The 23,180-nt window shown below is 44.1% G+C and overlaps 1 protein-coding gene across 4 annotated transcripts in view; it reads right to left on the minus strand.

Annotated features, from left to right (window-relative positions):
- Positions 1–4,614: 4,614 nt before the first annotated feature.
- The window catches only part of Oxsr1 (oxidative stress responsive kinase 1), an 89,511-nt gene continuing 70,945 nt past the window's right edge, over positions 4,615–23,180 (minus strand). For 2 of the 4 annotated variants that reach the window (XR_015626734.1, XM_087562507.1), the window contains 6 exons: positions 21,030–21,176; positions 19,960–20,024; positions 16,953–17,005; positions 8,744–8,812; positions 7,701–7,926; positions 4,615–7,338 (listed from right to left, as the gene is read on the minus strand). Coding sequence is in view for 2 of the 4 variants with exons in the window: in XM_087562507.1 (XP_087418633.1) it covers positions 7,293–7,338; positions 7,701–7,926; positions 8,744–8,812; positions 16,953–17,005; positions 19,960–20,024; positions 21,030–21,176 (606 nt within the window). In the remaining 2 variants the exon portion in view is untranslated. 4 annotated transcript variants of the gene reach the window in all.

A 23,180-nucleotide genomic window follows, 5' to 3' on the forward strand; every position in this document is an offset into this window, starting at 1 on the left:
TTTTTCCTTTTTTCTTTTTTTCAGAGCTGGGGACTGAACCCATGGCCTTGTGCTTGCTAGGCACGTGCTCTACCACTGAGCTAAATCCCCAGCCCCGTACTTCCAGTTCTAATCAAAGAAGAAACTGGTTTTCTAGTAATCTAGTAAATTTCTAGTAATCTAGAAACTTGTTTTATTAGATTAAAAACAAATACAGGCTCTCCAGTGTATCCCAATCTCCCAAAGCAATCAATGATAACAACAACACAGGGCAAAGTCCCCTCTGCATTACCTCTGCACCGCTTCTGCACATGCACACAAGCAAATTGCCTGCATGTGCAATACACAGACCTGCTTATACAGTCGCAGGAGGAGGGTCTTTCATGTTCTAAATTTTGAACCATTTTAAGAGTTAGGCAGGTGACGGCCCTGGCTGCTGGCTGTCCCGGCTCAGGACAATGACAAAGCCAAAACAACACATAAAAGAGCACTTTTAGGCTTCGTTCCCAGCATTGCCCCCATTGTACTCCACCATCCCCTACAATTAGTTGGAGTATTCTTATTCTGAGATGACGTAAGAGGTAGGAAGCTTGTGCTGGGCCACTGAGTCATCCAAATCTCTTTCTCACTCACCCACCCACCTGAGGAGAAAGCTGAGCTGGTCTCTAGACATTCTTGTACTTCTTATGGAGAATGAAAAAAGGGTAGGACAAGACAAGTATGGTATCTTACACCTCAACTACCAGCAGCCTGAGGAGAGTGAGGCAGATTGCTGAGAGCTGGAGTCCAACCTGGAGCAAACAGTGAGCCAGGGCCAGCCTGGGCTACAGAGTGAGACTTTTCTATCTGTATTGGCCGATTTTGTCAACTTGACACAAGTTGGAGTCATCAGAGAGGAGGAGCCTCAGTTGAGAAAATGCCTCCATGAGATCCAGAAGTAAGGCATTTTCTCAATCAGTGATCAATGGGGGAGGGTCCAGCCCATTGTACGTGGTGCCATCCCTAGACTGGCTGTCCTGGGTTCCCTTGCGAGGCCTCTGCATCAGTTCCTGCCTCCAGGTTCCAGCCCAGTCCTGATTCCTCCAATGATGAACTGTGATCTAGAAGTCACAGCCAATAACTCTTTTCTCCTCAACTTGCTTTGTGGTCATGGTGTTTTGGTATACAACAGAAATCCTAACTAAAACACCATCTCAAAAATACAAACACAGCCGGTAAAGATACTTTCCAAGCAACCCTGTCAACCTGAGTTCAATCCCCAGAACCCACAGGAAGGCAGGAGAGAACTGCCTCTGCAGCACTGTCCTCTCAACGCGCCGTGGTGCTTGTGAAAGCACGTGTGCGCACACTCATACTTGTATACACGTGTGAATGCCCTCACTCTCTCTCACACACAGGAGAGAGAGAGAGAGAGAGAGAGAGAGAGAGAGAGAGAGAGAGAATGAATGAATGAATATATATCCTAGTTTGTTTTCCCATTACTGTAAAACCCAAAAAGATAACAGTCATGAACTGGGCAGCACCTAGACAAGCAGAAGTGCTAAAAGCACTTCCTAATGATGTGCACAAGGCAGCCAGTGCACACAGAAAAAGGAAACTATACATAAAAACTTAAATTGGACCGTAAAACGAAATATAAAATACAAATAATTACATTCCAGAAGATGATAGTGGGTTAAACTTGAATAATTTTGGACATAGGAGTGGCTTTTAAAATAAGTATCAGTAGCAAGCTATAAAATAATTGCCAAGTTGGCCTTCATTGAAACTTAAAATATTTGTACTCTATGAAAGACACTGTGAAAGAGGGTGAAGTTTGTAAGTCACAAACTAGCAAAGACTGTTACCCAAAAAAAAGCCCTGTTTGTTTAAAGGCCAGATCTCTGCATGTCTTCAGGGTAGTCATGGGACCTCCTGATTCCCCTGCCTCACTGCAGCCCAAGGGCTGGGGTTATAGGCATGTGACATCATCCTCAGCTATAAGTAACTCTTAAATCTCAGGAAGAAATGCAGCTGATTAGAAGTCCACAAAAGCTTATCAACTGTTTACATAAGTGGTCTCATACTGAGAGATACTCTGCACAGTCACTACCCACTGCTGCACAGTCACTACCCACTGCTGCAGTCACTACCCACTGCTGCAGTCACTACCCACTGCTGCAGTCACTACCCACTGCTGCACAGTCACTACCCACTGCTGCAGTCACTACCCACTGCTGCAGTCACTACCCACTGCTGCACAGTCACTATCCACTGCTGCACAGTCACTATCCACTGCTGCACAGTCACTATCCACTGCTGCACAGTCACTACCCACTGCTGCACAGTCACTACCCACTGCTGCACAGTCACTACCCACTGCTGCAGTCACTATCAACTGTTGCACAGTCACTACCCATTGCTGCACAGTCACTACCCACTGCTGCACAGTCACTACCCACTGCTGCACAGTCACTACCCATTGCTGCAGTCACTATCAACTGTTGCACAGTCACTACCCACTGCTGCACAGTCACTATCCACTGCTGCACAGTCACTACCCACTGCTGCACAGTCACTATCCACTGCTGCACAGTCACTACCCACTGCTGCACAGTCACTACCCATTGCTGCAGTCACTATCAACTGTTGCACAGTCACTACCCACTGCTGCACAGTCACTATCCACTGCTGCACAGTCACTACCCACTGTTGCACAGTCACTACCCATTGCTTGAAGGAAGTGTTAAGGTCAAGAGAAACAAAGATCAGGCTGAGCCAGGCCAGAGATCAAGAAAATACTGTTGCTAAAGACAGTTCTGGATGGAGGGCAGAGTCCAGAAAAGACACAATACTGTGATGACTGAAGCTTTCTCACTTTGTACATTAGTCAACAGTGCCCTATCAAGACTAACGTCCTGATTTTGATAGGTGTGTATAGTTAAGAGAGAGATTTACATTTAGAGAAGCCACAAGGCAGATATCGGTGAATCTTTGGTATTACTTGCAAATAGTTCTCTAAGTCTGAGCTCATTTCAAAGTAAGAAAGTCTGAAGACCCGTGTCTCTGGAACACAGAAGGCAAGCTGGCATACATGAAGATGTCCAATAGCATAATCATTAAAAAATTTCAAATTAAGACAGGAAACTATTACACACCTAATAGAACAGCTACATTCAAAATACTGACAATAACACAAATGACCAGGAGTGTAGAGTGACAGGAATGTAAAACAGCACAACGCCTTAACAATATACTTAGAAAACTAAACATACTCTTACCTTAAAACCCAACAATCATGTTCACTGGCATTTGTCAAATGAGTTGACACCACATGCCCGCACAAAACCCTGTACAAAGATTCCAGGAGCTTTGTTCTTAACTGGCCAAACTTGGAAGTCCAAAAGATGTCCTTCAGTGGGTATATGGTAAACTGTGGTAGACACTGCAATTCAGTGCTAAAAAACAAAACAGAACAAAAGCTACAGCTACTGTGAAAAGATAGGAACTTTCAATATTACCAAAAGAAGCCTATCTGAACAGACTCCGTGCTGTGTAATTGGTCCCAACTACACAAAGACCAATGGATCATGTAGGGATGCTCATTGGAAGAGTGCTTGTTCAGCACAAGGTCCTAGGCTCAATCCCCATGTTAGTGACATGCAAATAAATAAAAACAATCCACAACCAACACAGACATGGGTGGCCGAGGGTCAGTGTGGAAAGACACGAACAGGCCAGGCAGAACAGAATATTTTTAGGGGCACAGCTGTGGTTTATTAACAACATCAAAAATGTAATACGCGTGGATCGCTGGAGGCAGGAAAAGGTTGCTCAAGTACAGGTAACACATTCTACTTGATTTTGCTGTGAAACTACTGGACTATCCTAAAAATTGAAGTGTACTTTAAAAACAAACATGGGGTAGCTGACCTGACCCTAAGGAGGCAGTGAAGCTGAGGAGCTAGCCTGGGACAGTCTAATCTGTTAGAACAGGTAAGCAGAGGTCACCTTACTCTTGCCCTGACCTCTAACCCTTGCACATGGCACCGCCACATTTGAGTACCCGGCCCTACTGTGTGCACACAGCACTCAGCTTATTTCTTTAATTTGCTGACCTGGAAAGTAGGCGCTCATCAGCTCCAAGCTCTACAGTCCTCCCAATCCAAGTTCCATAGCTCTGTGCTCTCGGAACAGCAGCTGCGGCAGCCCTCACAGATGTGGCTGCTTGTTAGGAAAGATTATCATCAGGAAGTCAGTCAGAGCAGGTGGGAGACAAGGTGCTAAAGAGCTTAGAATCTTCCACAAAGCCATACCATGGCAGTGTCCAAACCCCATGGGAGAAGCTCATCACTGCTCAGAGATTCAGGGAAAAAAAAAAAAAATCAACACATAATGGGGATGGTTTGCTGCCTTTCATGTCCAGTTTCCTTGGGGAGTCTTCCTTCGTCCCATGTGGGGCATGTATCTCCCCAACTGGAGCACAAGAGTTTGAAGCTATTCTACTAAAATTGTGGATGATGGTGTGTGTGCTAGTCTTAACTGCTTATGTGCACCTTCGCTGCACTCTAGTCACATGAAAACTAAAGGGAGTGATGTTATGTCCTACTCAGAGCTCTTCCCAACCACCATCAAAAAAACAGCATTCATACATCATTAAGGACAATTTACTCTTTATTGATTAAAAATGAAAAAAAAAAACATGCAGTAAAATACAAGTCAAGAGAAGAGGGAGAAGGTAATATTTTACATCTTTCACCACCCAGCAAACCTCCCAAGGAGGAACTGACATTCCTGGTTCATTCTTGTGTTAGCCTTCAGGTTACGTATCAGTCTCAGCTGGCTCTAGGATTTGGTTGAAAACAGAAGGGAAAACACAAAAAACAAGAACCAACCCAAATGATGCCTTTATCATTTAGAAAGACTATTTCACACATTCTCTTGGCTATATTGGCACACACTATCTTGTGCTATAGTCAGTCCCTACTCCAGGGACACGGGCATCTTGAGGACTTAATGGCAGAGTCCCCTGGAAGCTCTGCTCTAGCTCCCTGGCTTCTGAGCTGTCCCATCTCTGCAGTTTCCGCCGCTGACTGGTTCTCTCGCCATCACTGCATAAGCCAGCAGAAGGAAGTCACCACACATCACGGAGAAGTAACATTGTCCTGGGTCTTAGTGCCGACCTCCTCCTTGCCAAAAAAGCAAACCATGAACAGAAAAAGAGCCCCAGGCCACTTTTACTGTCATGTCTGTCCCCTCACAGCAAGGCAAAGGTGATGATGGTCTAGAGAACAAGAGATAGGCTGCTGCTTACTTCCAACCTGGCACTGGAGCACCCCCTAAGTCGAAAGCCAGAACAGTGATATCCATTCCTTCCTGAGCCCTTAAGTGAATTAAGTCAAGCTGCTGAAACCAGATTGAATTCTACAGCAGGCCATGAGCCTTCTGCCAAAGGCAACACTGCCTGCTTCCTAGACTCCATCCCACCTCCCCTTCTTTGCTTCCTCACAACCCTACCTCTAACAAGTGGGGAAAGAAGAAAGAAAAAAAATGGTTTCCAACTAGCTGCTCAATCTTTTTTCTCCCTCCTAGCTCAACAGGTTCCTCCTTTTACCAACCTGCTGGGACCTTGGACTCTCTATTCTCTCAATTCCCTTCTCAAATCCATCTTCTCTTCCTCTCCAACACCTTTCCCAACATGCCTTTGCACTCTGCAGTATGAAAGTCCATGACTGAAACTATAGGCTCAGTATGAATGAAACATGAGGTGGCACAAGTCAGAGATGGGGAAAGCTCTCAGGTGTGTTCCAAGAAAAAAGTCAACGGAGCTGCTCATAGGAGCAGCACTGTGATCCTCAACTGGGTGAGGTGGGGTGAGGGTGGAAACAAACTGGGTACTAATCTTGTTCATCAAACCAACAATGGCGGGTGCAAGGAATTCTATAAAAGGCAACGAACTAGTCCCACTCTAGGGGCTCACAGCCCATCTTTGTCTCTTTAAGGCCAGACTTGACTATTCCACTCTCATATACAATCTGGTAACTTGGTAGGCTTATTAGCAATTAGACAAATGCTATTTAACGATAGGAAAAAAGAAAAGCCAACTTCACTGATTATAACCATATTGCATTGAGCTCACTTTTTACCCTAAAGAATAAGTCACATAATTTCTAGAACATCAAATGAACACCGTCTACTCATGAGCCTAAGGTTACAGCACGGGTGGCTTCAGGTTCCGTCTTGGGCAGTTGAGCGAATGAAGAAGCCCTGCAGAGTCAGTGCGAGAGAGGAGCAGAGGCAGGCCTCTAGCCTCGTGTGAGTCTCCTTTATTGCTGTAAAACTCTCAGCGGTGTACACCATTTCCTCATGACTTAGAGGCCAGGCAAATCCATCTTCATAGGAGGGTCAAAGATCAGTTTTTCTTCAGTTTAATTTTTTTAAATATCGAAAATACTTTCCCAATGATAAGATTTACAAAGTTCTCTTCTTGTTCAAAAACTACCTCTGGCAAGATAAGATTTATAAGCCATTGCTTGATGTTTTCTGCGTAAACGATCCAAAGGTGCACTCTGAAGGAGATGGCTGAAGTCTGACGACAGTCAGATGTTTCGCACCAGCTGAAGTTAAGGCTAGCAACCCTTTCTGGAGGGAGCAGTGAAGGGGGTGCCTGAGAACAGCCTGAGAACAGCTCAGCAAAACATGTAAGAGACACCATGAAGGAGACAGACAAGAGTTTAGGCTGCCTCCATTCGAGGCTGTGCTTTTTTTCTAACAAAGGTTGCTAGAATTCACACCAGGTACAAAGAAAAAAAAAGTAATTAAATTCTCTGGGCTCCAGCTGAACAATCAACTTTTAATTGCTACTTGAGTGTTAGAGAGTTATCCCAAGATGCTCATGTCCCAGCAGGTGTGGGAGAGCAGGCAAGATGAGGCTGCCCAGTGCGGCTGCTCGATCCACTGGGGCCAACAACTTAGTAAGGCAAGAATGAGCTGAGAGACTTCCATCCTGGGCCTCGAGGCACACTGGCCACTTCTGCCTCTCACGTGGAGGGAGAGGGCACATGAGCAACGTGTCTACCAACGGAACTCTCTGAGGGGATGCTGGCCACAGGTGATCCAACTTTTCTTTCCTTGTAGGAAAAGGGGGGCAGAAGGGCGGAGGCAAGAAAAACAAAGAGAAAAACTAAAGCTCCGAGCTGGGAGGTTCCTTGCTGGGTTCTTTGGCAGTTGTAGGTTCAGGCCAACAGAAGCAACAGACATGTGCATGTGTGGCGTCTCCTAGGCTGACTCTTCCGGGGCTGTGGTTTAGCTGATGCTGAGCTGGGCAAATCCTATCAGTTTGCCATCATCAGGAATATCCGAGCCTTCAACACCAGATGCCTAAGAACCAAACAGAACGACAAGGTGTGGCAATTTATAAATAAAATTTCAAGCAGCAATAAAAACTGATAAGGGGCTGCAGAAGGAAAGGTAGTAGGTGAAAGGTCCCGAGATATAAATAAGATTTTGTTGCAGAAATGATGGGGCTGTATAACTATGTCAAATAGCTTTATGATTTCCCTGAGGAGAGTTAGAGGCTGGGTTGTGGGCTTCTGTTCTGGGAGCGGGGAGAGGTGAAGCCACTCAGCTTGAGAGGACAGCCAGGCTCGTGGGAAGAGTGGATGAACACAACTCAGCAGAGTCTTTTTGGTTTTTCAAGACAGGGTTTTTCTCTGGGTGACCCTGGCTGTCCTGGAACTCACTGTGTAGACCAGGCTGGCCTCAAACTCAGCCACCTGTCTCTGCTTCCCAAATGCTGGGATACAGGCGTGTGCGCCCACCGCCCCGCTGCCTCAGCATATGCTACAGTCTCGGCTTTGGGGAACGGAACGGCTGGTCTGCAGAGAAGGAAGAGGGTGAATACCAGTTTGAAAGTGACAGATCGATTTGACTGAGGTTCTTCCACAATTTTCTGCAAATTAGCTGCCACTGTAATCACACAAAGAAAATTAATGAGCAGCTACATAAATACATTTTCAACAATATTTTAAAATCTTAAAATTAAGAATCTTTAAGAATCTTTGATTGACAATCAAAATGGGGAAAAAAAGGCCAGTCATTTCCCAAATCAAAGCTATCACTGCTCTCTAGACTGAATAAGTAAATCCTAAGTCACTGTTAATTCGGTAAAATGTCTTGACCACCCTACAGAGACAGTGGAGTAAAAGGTCTGCCTTATGTTAAGACACCACAAAGCCTGTGACTAGGAGGCAGCAAGGAGGGCCTGTGATCTGTTCCACTTTTCTGTAAGGAAGACTCATTTTCACATGACACACTACAAACCAAAGTGTACAATATGCACCTGTAACAGTTTTAGCACTGGGGTGGGGTTAAGGAACTGAGGCAGGAGATGGATAGTAAGTTCCAGACCCGCCTGAGCTACAGAGCAAGACTCTGTCCCCAGAAAACAAAAAGACAGACTACACAGGGCCCACAAAGCTGCAACTATCCACTAGTTAGTGTTTCAGAGAGAAGTGTGGGCCTTCACTTTGGTTTCCTAGGGCTCTATCTCCACCCTGCTCATTTCTGTGCTCTACATAGGTCAGTCAGGGTGATGTGTCAAAGACAGCAGAGCCATTGTCTCACGACTTCCCTGTCACTTCGTCTAATGCCCTAGAGATATTGACGGCCATCAAGGGTCTGGGGTAGGACAGGATTTTGCTGGTTTGCTCAACTGGAACCTGATTTCTAGGGACCACATATACAACATGACATTAGGGCTATGAGCAGAAAGTCATAGGCTTACCTATCACTAAATCCCTTCCGTCGACCAGGCCAGCAGAAATGAGCTCCTGAGAAACACCCTCTGCTGTATCTGTAAGGACAGAGAGCACAGTGCTGCGTCTCTCGTGTACATACGTCACTGTAATGCTCACGGTCAGCGCAGGTAAGAAGGCCGCAGAGCCAAGCTAACTATCTGTCTCCAATCAAGAAGGCAGGTGAGGGCTGTGCTTGACTGTCCTGTGAAGCCTTCTCATAGGTCTGGCTAGGGAGCAGAATGTATCTATGAACTACATGGCTCAAAGCAGAAGACAAGTTGCTGAACTGTATACTGTAGAGATCACTAGCTCATCAGAACAGTGCCCTACAAGTGGAGACGAAGCCACTCTTAGTGTTTCAAAGCAAAGGGTTGGCATGCCTGACACCTCCCATCAGTATTAGCAACTGTAGCCTGTTTTTACTTTGGTTTTTCTAGGACTCAATCTCTGTCCTGCTCACTCTATGTTCTACAAAGATTAGTAATAACTCTGAATTTGAGCTCTTTGAGCTTAGACATGAATTTCAGTGAATTTCGCAAATTCAAACCTTGAAAAAATACTTTATAATCTTTCCCGAGAATCATGAAAGTTTACTAAAATTATTATCATTATTGTAGCAGTTTATTTTCTTACCTACTCATCCCAAGTGATACAAGTAAGCAATGACAGAACAGAAACCAAATAGACAAAGCAAATGATCTCAGTCTAATTTCCTCTTTAATTTCTGAGGCAGAGGAAGGCAGATCTCTATGGGCTTAAGACCAGTTAACACTACACGGTGAGACCCTGCCTCAAATAAGCCAACCAGCCAACCTAGCTCACCTAACCGATCAGGAGCTGGAGCCTCTGGAAGGAACAAAGGAGGTGTGGTGGTTTGAATATGCTTGGCTCGGGAGTGGCACTATTAGGAGGTGTGATCTTGTAGAAGGACGTGTGTCAAGGTGGGGGTAGGCAATGAGACCCTCCTCCTAACCTCGTGGGAGCTAATCATCTCCTAGCAGCCTTCAGATGAAGCTGTAGAACTCTCAGCTCCTCCTGTACCATGCCTGCCTGAACACTGCCATGCTCCCGCCTTGATATGGACTGAACCTCTGAACCTGTAAGCCAGCCCCAATTAAATGTTGTCCTATTAAGAGTTGCCTTGATCCAGCTCTTGGGAACTGATAGAAAATGTTCCTTTTTTTTTTTACTGTAACAGGTGGCAAACCAACGTGTTGGGAAAGAATCTACTAGAAAATTAAGATTATCAGCCTAAGGCTGGAGAGATGGCTCAGTGATTAAGAGCGCTGACTGCTCTTCCAGAGGTCCTGAGTTCAAATCCCAGCAACACATGGTGGCACATAACCATCTATAATGAGATCTGATGCCCTCTTCTGATGTGTCTGAAGACAGCTACGGTGTACTTATAATAAACAAACAAACAAACAAACAAACAAACATCAGCCAAAGAGTTAAAGAGAAAGTTCTATTTTCTAGTAAGAGGGGGCCAGTGTCATGTTGAGTCATGTGATGTCTCAAGTTTGGAAATCTTAAACAAAAGACGGGAGCAGCCTAGGCTTGCAGGCTGTAGGTCCCTGCTGTGGTTAGACTGGTAGCTCAGAGAGCTGGAGATTAGAAGCTGCTTGCTTCTTTAACAAAGGTTGTTTGGAAAATGATTTAATTTATGTTTGGTTAATTGTTTTAAAGATAGTAGAAAGAATTAATGCTCTATTAAGTCTTTCAAGATACCCATATTCTCTGTATGTGGGCTCTACAGGAATTTGGGTTAAAATCCTCATTAGTCGAGCTGCCTGCTTCTTACTGACAGGTATTAATGGAATTGTAATTAAGTTTGTTTTATAGTTAGAAGAAGAGAGTACAGAGTTTACCCGAATCTCGTGGGGATTTCACCTGTGGTTCAGAACTAAGATAGGGAAAATTCGTCACTGACTCCAAGTAGAGACTGGTGGTATTTACAAGTTAATAAGGCTATTAAAAATAAAAAGTCTGCAATACCAGGCGGGGTGAATATGACATATTTTATAGAGTTATTAATAAAGTCTGAGGCTCCAAGTAGAGCGCTCCCCAGGTAGATGGTCTAAAGACACAGTGCTCTAACGCATCTCACTGGTACTCATATGCTTTCTAACCAGGGCTCCACGGGAATTTTGGGTTAAAATCCTGGTTTGACAAGTTGCCTGCTTCTTAATAACAGGTATCAAAAGAAAAGTGATTAAAATTTTTTATAGTTAAAAGGAGAGAGTACAGAGTTTATCTGAATCATGTGGAGATTTTCACCCATGATTTGGAACTTAGATAGGGAAAATTCGTCACTTACTCCAAGTAGAGAGTGGTGATACTTATAAGTTAATAAGGTTATTAAAAATAGAAGTCTGTAAACCAGACAGGGTGAGTAAGACATTTTTTTTTCTTTTTTTCGGAGCTGGGGACCAAACCCAGGGCCTTGCGGTTGCTAGGCAAGCGCTCTACCACTGAGCTAAATCCCCAGCCCCAAATAAGACATTTATTATGGAAGTTATTAATAAATAAAAATCTGACATTCCAGGTAGAGAGCTTAACAGATCAATGTATTATGGGCTCAAGTCCTGGTTTGATAAGTTGCTTACTTATTGGTATTGGAATTGATAGGTGTTTAATTTGTTTTATGAATTACCCTGCTAAAGGTCATATGGCTCAACAATGCCAGCTAGTGAGGGTTTGTGGTTATTTTTTATACTTACCACAACAGGAAGCTCAGGCTCTCTTAACCTGGGCTCCACAGGAATTTAGGGTTAATTGACTGATATGACAGAAAAGCCTATCAGGCTCATACACTTTTTTTTAGCTTATTTCTTTTTTAAAAATTGTTTTAATTTTCAAATGGGTGTGACTTTGAGTCTTGCTATATTATTCCTCTGGGAGAGAGTACAAGATACAAGCCTTTCTGGTTACAGACTAAAGAACACGGTATTTTGGGAGAAAGGTTTTGTCTTTGTCTTTTTAAAAAGAGTGATTAGGCTCTGGACACCTTCCAGAGTCACATGGATCAGATTTGGTAGAGGGAGACCACCTGAAAAACTGGATTAAAGAGAATCAAACAAAAAATTATCTTGATGATGCTAACATTTTGTTTTGAGATTTATGTATTGCAGAATGTGCAGCCTGGTGAAGCCCGTCATCAGAATGATGAACTGGCCTGCTTGGATTCCTCATCTCATGGACCTTCAGCTGGGTCCAGTCAAGACAGACATCAGCGGTCACAACAATCATTGGGTGGCCTTCTTAAGGCCAAACAACTCCCCTATTTTCTCTACACCACAAAGATATCTCAACGCCCATGTACAGCTTGAAGAAGCCATTGAAGAGTTGTCACCCCAATTTCCTAGACTTTGGGAGGCTGAAGGTGGTTATTACAAGGTGGTTTTTATGAGAAATTTAGAAATGGTCATAATTTAACAGGGAGGAATTAGCTAGATTGATTTGTATAGCCATAATCTCATTTGATAACTAAGCTAAAGTCATATCTTTACTTTGGTACGAAACTTATTTGTTACAAAATGTTTACAAGTACAAGGCTTAAACCCAGTCCTATAACTACGATTATAAACTGTTTTTAGATGATTAGCAATTCAAGTTAAGAGCCAGATAACAAACTCATGGTTCTGAGTAATTAAAAGGGTGTTTTTGAGATAGTTCAATTAGAAATGGCTGAGAGCAGTCAGGGTCTAAGAGTTCAGAAACACTTTGTGTAGATAGATGGTCTTCAAAGGCATCAGAAGTCCACAGAATATGACATGTATGGACATTTCTTTATTAAAGATCATCTGACTAGAGACCTGTCTGGTCCTGACAGCACTCCTTGGATTCTAAGAAGAAACTGAGCATCAATGGAGTTGCTCCAATTGTGGCAAGACAGCCACTAGGCAAGAATTGCCTCAATTCATTTACAAATGCTGTCCAAAAAAGGGTCACGATATGCAGAGTAGTCAACTGATAATCTTTGCTGAGCCAGAATTATCAGAAACCTGCATTACAAAAGTCTGTCAGATGATCCTGGGCCAGAAGGCCGAAGACTAATGCTCCACCGGTTGAGGAATGAGGGGCTGCGGATGATCAGTGGTCTCTATAAACTGGTTAAGTTTGGAAACTATGTTTTGTGCTTCTCATACTTTCAGGCAATATTAGTCGTTCTCAGATTTCTGACAGACTTGAAGACTAATTTGGCCTACACAAGCTAATTAAATTGAGAAAACAGTCATTTAGATGTTTTCAAATGTACACAGCTTACATTTGAGAGAAAAGTTGTTTTTTTAAAAAATAAATCAGAAAGGGTGATGTGTAGGTTGATGTCAAGGTGATAACATTAGACAGTAGAGAGTGGGGGCAGGGCCAAAGTTGTTGAAACTGAGAGAGGAGGAAGGAGAGAGATCAAGATGAGTCTAACAGAGAAGGATGGCTCAGATTTAGGTGAACTAGACCAATCTTATCTCGTCTAGGTGTGAGGTTTATATATTTATCAGTTGGCAGTGAATTTATTGTGTGGATGAACTGTGGATTGGGAATCTAACATGTAAATCTAACTGCTAAATTACAAGTTTCTGGAATTTTGATTTACTGGGCTAAAGAGGATAGTGTGTGTGAAAGAATGGCTGAAGGCAGTTGGAGCCTGCAAATCTGGTTCTGATGCCTTCGTGGAGGGAGAATGCACAAGGCCCAGAGAACAAGGGTGTGTGTGTGTGTGTGTGTGTGTGTGTGTGTGTGTGTGTTCGCGCGCGCACGCGTGGTAACTACCGCCTTGGGGACTCGGGAGAGGGCGGTTAAAAGGGAGACAGCCCTTTTAGCTTGCAGACCGAGTGGCAGAGTAGCAGCTGGAGCAAGCAGATTCCGCTTACGGGAACTGATAGAAAACGTTCCTTTTTAATTTTTACCGCAACAGTCATGGTGTCTGTTCACAACGGTAAAACCCTAAGACAGAAGTTGGTATCAAGAGTGGGGTACTGCTGATAGGCCTTACCATGCTTTTTGTTGTAAAAATGTGGATTTTGGGACTTTAAATTTGAAAAGTAGTGGAATGCTTTAAATGGGGCTTAGTGGGCTATCCTATTAGGAATATAGAAGACTTTGTTACTGAGAGTGATTTCAACTGTACAGACCTGGCCCAAGAGGTTTTAGTGGATAAAAATTTCAGAATGTGGCCTAGAGACTGTTTTTGTGATATTTTGCTGAAGAATGTGGCTGCTTTCTGCCCTTATCTGAAGAGTCTGCCTGAGTCTAAGGTAAAGAGATTTACATTAATTGCACTGACAAAGGAAGTCTCAAAAAAGCCCAGCAGACTTTGTTCTCTGGTTTAGTCCTGTGAAGAGTGTTTTAATAAAAGAACAAGTAAAGAAAGGGGAAAATATAAAATGTACGGTGCAAGTAAAAGAGGGGCACCAGGAAGTGAAATGGAGCAGTGATGACTTTGGGGCGAGGTCCCAGACAGCTAGGTTTAGGCCTAATAAGCACAGTGGCTCACATCTTTAATCCCAGGAGACAGAGGAACAGATCTCAGTGTTCAAGGCCAGTTTCAAATCTGAGCAAGTACCAAGTACAGGAAAAAGCTTTTCAAGTCCAAGTGTGGTAGGACACACCTTTGATCCCAGCATTCAGGAGCCATGCAGATCTCTGGGTTCAAGGTCAATCTACAGAGCAAGTTCCAGGACAGCCATGCTAGACAGTGAAGGAACTGGAAAACAGAAAGCTGGTCATAATGTAACAGACCAAGGGGGCCATGTTTCAGCTCCTTGCTGCAAGCAGCAGAACTCGGCAGCTTTGGCCATGTGGCTCTGCTTTAAAGACAAGAACAGAAGGAATGACTAGGATTAACTGATGCTGGTCAGCTGGAGCTAAGATATTAGCAGTGGTTAAAAAGAGACCAGCATTACTGATATGAAATCTCCTGGGAAGGGTTTTCTGAGAGCACAAGGAAGCTGTGTCCCAGAGACAGCCTAAGTCTTATACCTTGTGCTGCAGTTAGACTTGGTAGTGTGTAAGAGTCACCCAGGTGGTACCGGTTTTGAAGGCATGAAGGGGTCGTGCAGAGCAGCTGAGGCTTGGTGCTGTGAGAGGCCATGGAAGGCCATTGGTGAAAGTGCAGCCTCAGTTGCAGTTGATGGTCTAGGACTGAAGGGGTCATGCAAAGGAGCTGAGCCTTGGCACCATGAAGAGAGCTCAGGAGAGGCTACTGGTGAAGCCTAGCTGCAGCAGAAGACCTCAGTGTACTGGAGATGCCAGCGCATGGGATGATCACCAAGAACAGCAGCAGCAGTGGAGTGGAGTCAGCCAGAGCCTAGAGAGCTACAGAGGGCAGGGCTGGAGATGGGACCCAAGTCTTCTGGAGGAGCCCAGAAGAGCATGTGTGGACTTTAGCCATTGGAACGAAAGCTGTGAAGTTCAAGTTGGCTTAGAGAACCCAAGTTGTTTGAGCTGTGAGATCTGCTGAGAAAAGCTGCTAACAGGAGTGGAACCAGCCCAGTTTGTTGCAGTCAACAAAGATAAAAAAGGCGCTGGAGATCTGAAGACCGCTTTGACATCAGACATGGAGATGCAGAGTTTGGAGTTTGCCCAGCTGGTTTCCTGTCTTGCCTCAGGGATTGCAGTTAAGTAATTGGATGAATCTCAGAACAGACTTTGAACTTTGGACTTTGAACACTGTTGAAACTGCTATAAACTATGGGAACTTTGGAAGTTGGACTAAATGTACTTTTTTATTATGGTATGGCTAGGTATGGTCCCCATAGACTTGTGTTTGAACAAGCCTAGAGGGGCCAGGGAGTGCAATGTGGTGGTTTGAATATGCTTGGCCCAAGGAGTGAGCATTACTATGAGGTGTGGCCTTGTTAGAGGAAGTGTGTACTGTTGGGATAGGCAATGAAACCCTCCTCCTAACCATGTGGGAGCCAGTCTTCTCCTACAGCCTTCAGATGAAGATGCAGAACTCTCAGCTCCTCCTGCACCATGCCTGCCTGGATGCTGCCGTGCTCCCTCCTTGATAATAATGGGCTGAACCTCTGAACTTGTAAACCAGCCCTAATTAAATGTTGTCCTTTATAAGAGTTGCCTTGGTCATGGTGTCTGTTCACAGCAGTAAATCCTAAAGAAGGTGGTATGCACACATCCATACGAATGCCTAACAATTAAAACTCCTAAAAACATATCTAAAAAGTAAAACACATACCCTCTGTATATCTGCATGCAGGAAATCAACTGTGAACAGACATTTGCTGGCCATTCCTCAACCATGAGTTAACAAAGGCAAGAAAAAAGAAGCCTTCAAACTTCCAGGTTGAAGTTCACAATTAGAAACAGTATTGTGAACAAGGTTCAGCTTCCGAATGGGGAAAGGAAGCCAGGAACCCTGTGTTTTGCCTGCTTATCAGAGAGAAGCATGTGCGAGGATAAGAGCAAGGACTCTGGACGTGCCTCCTTCTAGATTATAAACAGGTTTCTCTGTCCCTCTAACCTGGAACTAGTTCGTCCTCTGTCAAATGGGAACCATTGTTCCTTACATAGCTGTCTTAAGAACTGAATGGGGCCTTTTTTGCCAAGATGGTGCCAAAAGCGAAGGAAGCTCCTGCCCCTTCCCAAAGCCGAAGCCGAAGCTAAAACAAAGGCCTTGGAAGCTACAAAGGCAGTGCTGAAAGGCGTCCACAGCCACAAACAGAAGATGATCCAAATGTCACCCACTTTCCGGTGGCCCAAGACCCTGCGGCTCCAGAGGCAGCCAAAATATCCTGGAAAGAGAGCACCCAGGGGAACAAGCTTGACTACTATGCCATCATCAAATTCCCACTGACCACCGAGTCAGCCATGAAGAAGACAGAGGACAACAACACGCTAACAACAATGGCTAAGGCTAAGTGTACATTCTTTGTTCACCAAAAAAACAAAACAAAGAACTGAAGGGATAACATTTAGGGAAATGCATGCCTGACGGTGGCCTTTACTAAAAGGCTTGTACTCATTACTATACTCTCAGTACAGTCACATCTCCAGATGAAGAAAGAAATCACTAGTAAATCCATTGCAGTTTTCCTTCATGCGTATTTCTTAAAACCTAAGACAGGAAGTTTCACTGTCCTTTAAAAACAAACCTTATCTAGATGACAAAAACTTTATTATACCTACCTAAGAAGCAAACTGGCATCATTGTTCTCAGTCATATATTATAATACTCACCTCTCCCAGGAGTAAATTCAAATCGAATATCATTTAGTTCTTTTTTGGAATTCCTATTAAAACAGAATAAGGAAAATAAGAATTTCTGAATTTATGCTTAAAGTCTGCCAGTGTGTGTGTATGTATACATATGTGTGTACGCATCTATATATACATGCGTGTATGTGTGCGTATGTATGTATGTATGTATGTATGTATGTATGTGTACGTATGTATACATATGGGTGTATGCATCTATATGTACCTGCATGTATGTGTGTGTATGAATGTATGTCTGTATGTGTGTATGTGGGTGTATGTATGTATGTATGTATGTATGTATATGTATGTGTATGTATATGTGATGTATGGGTATGTATGTGAATGTATATGTACATATGGAAATATTATTCTGTTCTCACAGATCATATACTTTCTCCTGATACACTCATTCTACAGGTCTCTGAACTAACACTTTTAGCATTGCCATCAAATTACCTTATATGGCTTTGAATGTATTATCCCCCTACTGATCAACACAAGAATCTCTAATTTGAGGATACTCATGCTCATTCCTACCCTGAATCCCACTAAGATAATACTATGAGCTAAATGAGACTTATAAGCTGACTGTGTTGGAAAGCCAGTCCTTGGCACAATACTGAGAGGCTGCTGAGAGGTTAACACAGTGAGCAGGTCCATCGGCCATAAGTTGAACTGTGCCTCTTCTTGCTTCCTTGTGCACTCTTGTCTTTTTGGTCACAAGATGAAGCAACATGAAGGTGCACAGAGACCCCACCACTCTAGGCTTCTGGCTTACATTGTAAGAAATCAAACATCTGGACTCTGTTGTGGATACTTGCTGTTGTTATTAAGACAGGATCGTACTCTCTAGCCTGGGTTGGCTCAGACACTCAGGAATTCTCCTGCCTCAGCCTCCCAAGTGCTGGGATTATAGGTGCGAGCTACATACCTGCTTAAATCTCTATTTATAATATTATAAATATATCTTTATTTATAAATTACTCAATCTTTGGTATTCTGTTTTGGCAACAAAAAAAAATGAAGGGGAACATATAATCTTATAAAACTAGAAGGAGGGGTTCGAATGCTGGAGGACACTGCCACCCGTGTTCCCACTCCCACTTGTCCACTACAACACACTCACAGAACTAAGTACACGTTATTCCTTCAAATCCGACAGTGCAGAGAACAGATAAGACTGGGATAAGGAGAAAGTTTTAGAGGTAGAAGCTTCAGGGGTAGGTTTTGTCTGTCCATGCTTTCTATGTGAGAAGAGTCTGTGCGCCAGGTGCATGCCTGGTGCCCTCAGAGCCCAGAAGAGGTTGTCAAATGTCCTGGGACTGGAGTGACAGATAATTCTTATGTGGGTGCTGAGAACCAAACCAAGAACAGTCAGCATTCTTAACCACTGAGCATCTCTTCAGCCCCCAAGATAAGTTTTTAAATGGGACTTAAGACGAGGAGGATTTGAACAGGCAGAGAGGGCGGGAAAAGAAATCGGGGCCATACTAATAGCAATGTGATTGGTGAGGAATAGCTGTGATCAACATTCGATGTGTTGAGACTATCCAGGTAGCCTGAAGTTCTAGTTAAGGTAGAGAAATCAGAACATGATGTCTAACAGCACACGTGACAGATCACTCTGGATTCAAATCCATTTACCTAAACAAGGGAAAGGGCCAAGATTATTTCACAAATAATATGCTTGAGGACGTCTCACTGAGACTATGTGCTGTGACTGGCACTCCAATTATAAAAACAGCAACCTGGACCACAGGTGATTATCATCTCTTCTGTTCATTTAACTTCAAAGTCTCCATTAAGGGAATAAGAACCCAACTTTCAACTATTTCCATAAACTGTGAAAAAGTGATCCTTAAACAACCACTCTGGCTGGCACAGTCCCATACACCTTTAACCCAGCACTGTGGAGGCCAAGCAGGTAGCTCTCTGTGAGGTTGAGGCCTGCATGATCTATTTACATAGTAAGTTTCAGGACAGCCAGGGTTATACAGTGAGTCCCTGTCTCAAAAACACCATAAAACAAACACAAACCAGACTAAAATAAACAACAAGAAAATAAAGGAAGAAGTCCCTCTCAAGAGAACAGAGGCTTCATTACCCACAGTGTCCTCCACATTCTCCCGAGGCACATATGTCTACTGTGGTGAGACTCAACACAGATACCCTGGAGACAGGCACGCTCTCTGTATAGTGTGATAGGTAAGGGCACTGAGGCATCCTCTTCATCTACAAATGGGTACTTCCTATAGACAGAAAGTCACCAAACCTGCATTCTCAATGTCTGTGATGTGATTTCACTGTTCCTAGTAGAAACCATTTTAAACGGCTCTGTGGTCTCCATCTCTAACTTTACAGAGCTGGCCCGGTGTTCCTGTGTGGTGTTCTACTACATGGTACTTCAACACTAAAAGGCCTAGCCTAGCTTTGAGCTCATTTTTTTTCATATTCATTTATAACAACAAAGAAACAATGTAACACCCAAACTTATTCTGACAAAGAAAATTATAGACTCTTGATCCCAACTATTACCATTGGGGATAAGGTTGAGGGATAAGCTATGGTACCAATGATGTTTCTTCCTGAGCAATCTGCCTCGGCCTTTCTGTTCACCCCACCATGACCCAAGTAAAAAGAGAAGCTACAAACTTCTTGGCAGGTTGTTCAATCACAGCCATCAAGTGCCTGTCCTATGTGTTCATATGACACAAGCCCCATTATCAGACCCCTCCTCAGAGGAACAGCCAGCACTGCTTCTACCCCAGCATCCTCCACTACAAACCCTGACGGCCACGCTGCAAATGCACATGCTGCTCCCTCCTAAGCAGGTATGCACAGCAGTCGCACAGCCTGTTAAGAGCAGGATTCTGAAACACCAGCCAACAACTCTGTTGGAAACACACGATACTACGCAGTAGCATACTCTAAGGCCCGACTCTGACGACATCTACAGAATGCTTAGTAACAGCAAATGCTCACGTACCTTAATCTTAGCACTAGACTGATAGGGACCTTGGTCTCCTGGGACCGCTCTCCTGAAGATCGAGCCTGAAATGCATGGAAAAAAGTCTGTCAGGAACATGAAGCAAGGACAAAGGCCATCTAAGAAAGACACTTGGTGGCAGTTTCCATCAAGTCTTTGTAGCCCCTAAGACAGTCCCTGTAGTGGGAGGGGCCACCTCCAAAGGAACAACAAAAGGCAGCTATCAGCTAAGACAGGCAGAATCACAAAGTTAATTCCCACAGATAGGTCTAAAGTAGCTGTCTCATAGGGCTCCATTACCCACAAGGTTCCAGGTCTTTTTAAATCCTTCTGAAAACTGTAAAGCTTTGCTTGCTGGAGGACATACATTCTATTCGTCTATAAAATACTTCCAATCTTTCTGTCAATCTAAACACCTGTATATTTCCCAGGTGACAGATAAAGGAAGGGAAGTACTCAGAGCAGTGGCCTCCGGAGACAGAACATGATGTGAAGATATATTAAAGAAAAGGGAACATCAGAACTGCCATTTCTTCTTACCTAGCATTTCTAATAATTAATAAATGAGCTGACACTGAAACTCTTACTCAGCCAAATGGCATTCTATCACGTGACACAGAGTACCAGGTGGAGCAGCACGATGGAGTACTCAGCACGCACGCAGGAACTCACAGAAGCCACTCTTACCCAGACACTGTCACCACTACGATTTAGTGGCAATTATGGGTGCTTAAGTAAATATTACCTAGCTTAACAAAATCAATTCTCTCAACAGAATAAATCTGACAGTAGAGAGCCTCAAGAAGCAGCATTAGTGAGTGTAGCGAGCAAAGAAGAAAATGACAGCTGACTCCCCAGGCTCAAAGGGAACTCCTCTAAGTGCATGTGGCTTCCTTAAACTTCACAAGGGTCTAATGAAGAACTTACAACATGCTACCACACAGTTGGTACTTGGTATGTTTTCATAACTGACTTACTCTGTTGCTTACAAACCTGTGTGAGCCTTATAGAGTGCTTTTATATGCACCTGTAACACCATCAAGACAGAATTTCTCACTTGTTCCACTTACCTGTGCTGGCTTTGCTGGCTCTGCAGGGGGCAGGAGAGAGACTTGAGCTGGCTGTGTGGGCATCTGGCTAGCTGGCTGAGGTAGATGTGCAGAAATTTGTTCTGGAACTTGAAGCAAAGTCCCCATGGGATCAGCGGCCGAGAAGAGCTGCAGTAAACACAGGCAGTGCTGCTGAGTAGGACAGCTCTGCACATCCCAGAGGGCTCACGGGGCAAATGATCAAACTTCTGTGCCAGGTGACATTCACAGGGCTCACGGGGTGCTGTCTGAATTCTGAATTATTGCTACTTCACTGCACTTGTCTGTATTACATACTATTCAGTATTTCTAAGCATTCTAAAATCTTTTGGGTTTTTGTTTTTGTTTTTTTTAGAAGAGAGTGTTTTGTTGTTTTATTAAACAGGCTGGTCTGAACTGGCCAGGTAGTCAAGGCTAGTCTCACTCAAACTCTCCACTCAGCTTCCAAGAGTGCGGAGTACAGATGTGTGCCATGTACCTGCCTAGCAGCATTCAGAGGTGAATCCTGTGAAGGATGAACCTGGGGGGGAGGTGAGTGAGCTGTCCCTGCCTGGCCTCTGAAAAGGGAAAGCAGATTAGTGCTTTGTGAGACCCGAAGTTCTAACAGCTCAGAATCTCTTCTTCCTCTGCCAGTGCCTCTCCATAAGCTCCCACCCACCGTGCATCTGTAGGTCATGCTGCAGTCAGAGCCTCACAGGAGGCTACCAGAGGAGCCACCACACCTCAAACTGTGAGCTAAGAGAACAGAAACATGAAGAGAAGACAGCATCTTCAACAAATGGGAAACCTGATTGTCATGTGCAAAAGAATGAAATTAGACCCTATCTATAACCCAGCACACAAATTTGATCAAGTCCTCGATTGAAACCTGAAACACTAAACTTGTGTGTAGGAAAGGACTTTGTGACAGGACTGCATTTACCCTGGAATGAGGTCAGTGATTGATGACTGAGACCTCATACAACTACAGTTTCTGTAGAGCTAAGGAGACCCTCAACCAAATGGAAAGGCCCCCAGAACGCAGGGAATCTTTGCCAGCTGTCTTGTCTATCTGACGGACAATTAACAGCCACCATATACAAAGAACTCAAAAGACACAGAATCAAGGGGCTGGGGATTTGGCTCAGTGGTAGAGCGCTTACCTAGGAAGCGCAAGGCCCTGGGTTCGGTCCCCAGCTCCGAAAAAAAGAACCAAAAAAAAAAAAAAAAAAAAAAGACACAGAATCAAGGAAACAAATGATCCAATTCAAATGTGTTCTAGGAATCTAATCAGAATTCTCAACAGAAGGAATAAAATGGCCTAGAAACACTTCAGGATATATTTGCCACATAAGCAACCAAAGAAACACAAATTGAAACAACTTTGACATTTTATCGCCCCAATCAGAATTGCTGAAATCAACAAAACAAATGACAGAAAGTGCTGGTGAGGTTTGGGGAGACGACTGGCAAGAAAAGCAGAAAGAGGGGTGGAGATTTAGCTCAGTGGTAGAGCGCTTGCCTGGCAAGTTCAAGGTCCTAGGTTCGGTCCTCAGCTCCAGGGGCGGGGGTTGGGGGGGAAGAAAAAAAGAAAAACAGAAAGAGATCTATCGTAGGACCAGCTGGGCCACTCCTAGGATCCGCCCAAAGGACTTGATCCTACTCCAGACACCTGCCCAGCAACACTCGTGCTACTCTGTCCACTACAGCTACTCTGTCCACTAGAGCCAGTAACTGCAACAACTTAAAATGCCCTTCACAAGGGAGAGGACAAAGACAGTGTGGTTCTCTACACAAGGTCACACTCAGTCATTAAAAAAAAAATGGAGTCATGAACTTCCCAGGTAAATGGATAGACTAAGGAACCACAGAAACCAAGAAAGGACCATGGCTGGGGTAAGCAGGGAGAGGCAGCAGGAACTGGGTGCTGAGGAGGAGATGAGGACAGACAGGATTCCCACTGGGGAGGGGAGGGAGAGCAGCAGAGGAGGAGGAGGACAAGGGGCAAAGATCACCAAGGCTGTGTGAGGAGTCCTATGCCTGCTATTCACTTACTATTACACACAATCATACTAAAGATCAAGGACAAAGCGACACAGGGTCCACAGTGAGATCTTGTCTAAGACTAGAGGAGGGCAGGAGTGTTGTAGTTAC

Source organism: Rattus norvegicus, chromosome 8, assembly GCF_021556685.1.
Source record: "Rattus norvegicus strain SHRSP/BbbUtx chromosome 8, alternate assembly SHRSP_T2T, whole genome shotgun sequence".
In the NCBI taxonomy this organism is placed as follows: Eukaryota; Metazoa; Chordata; class Mammalia; order Rodentia; family Muridae; genus Rattus; species Rattus norvegicus.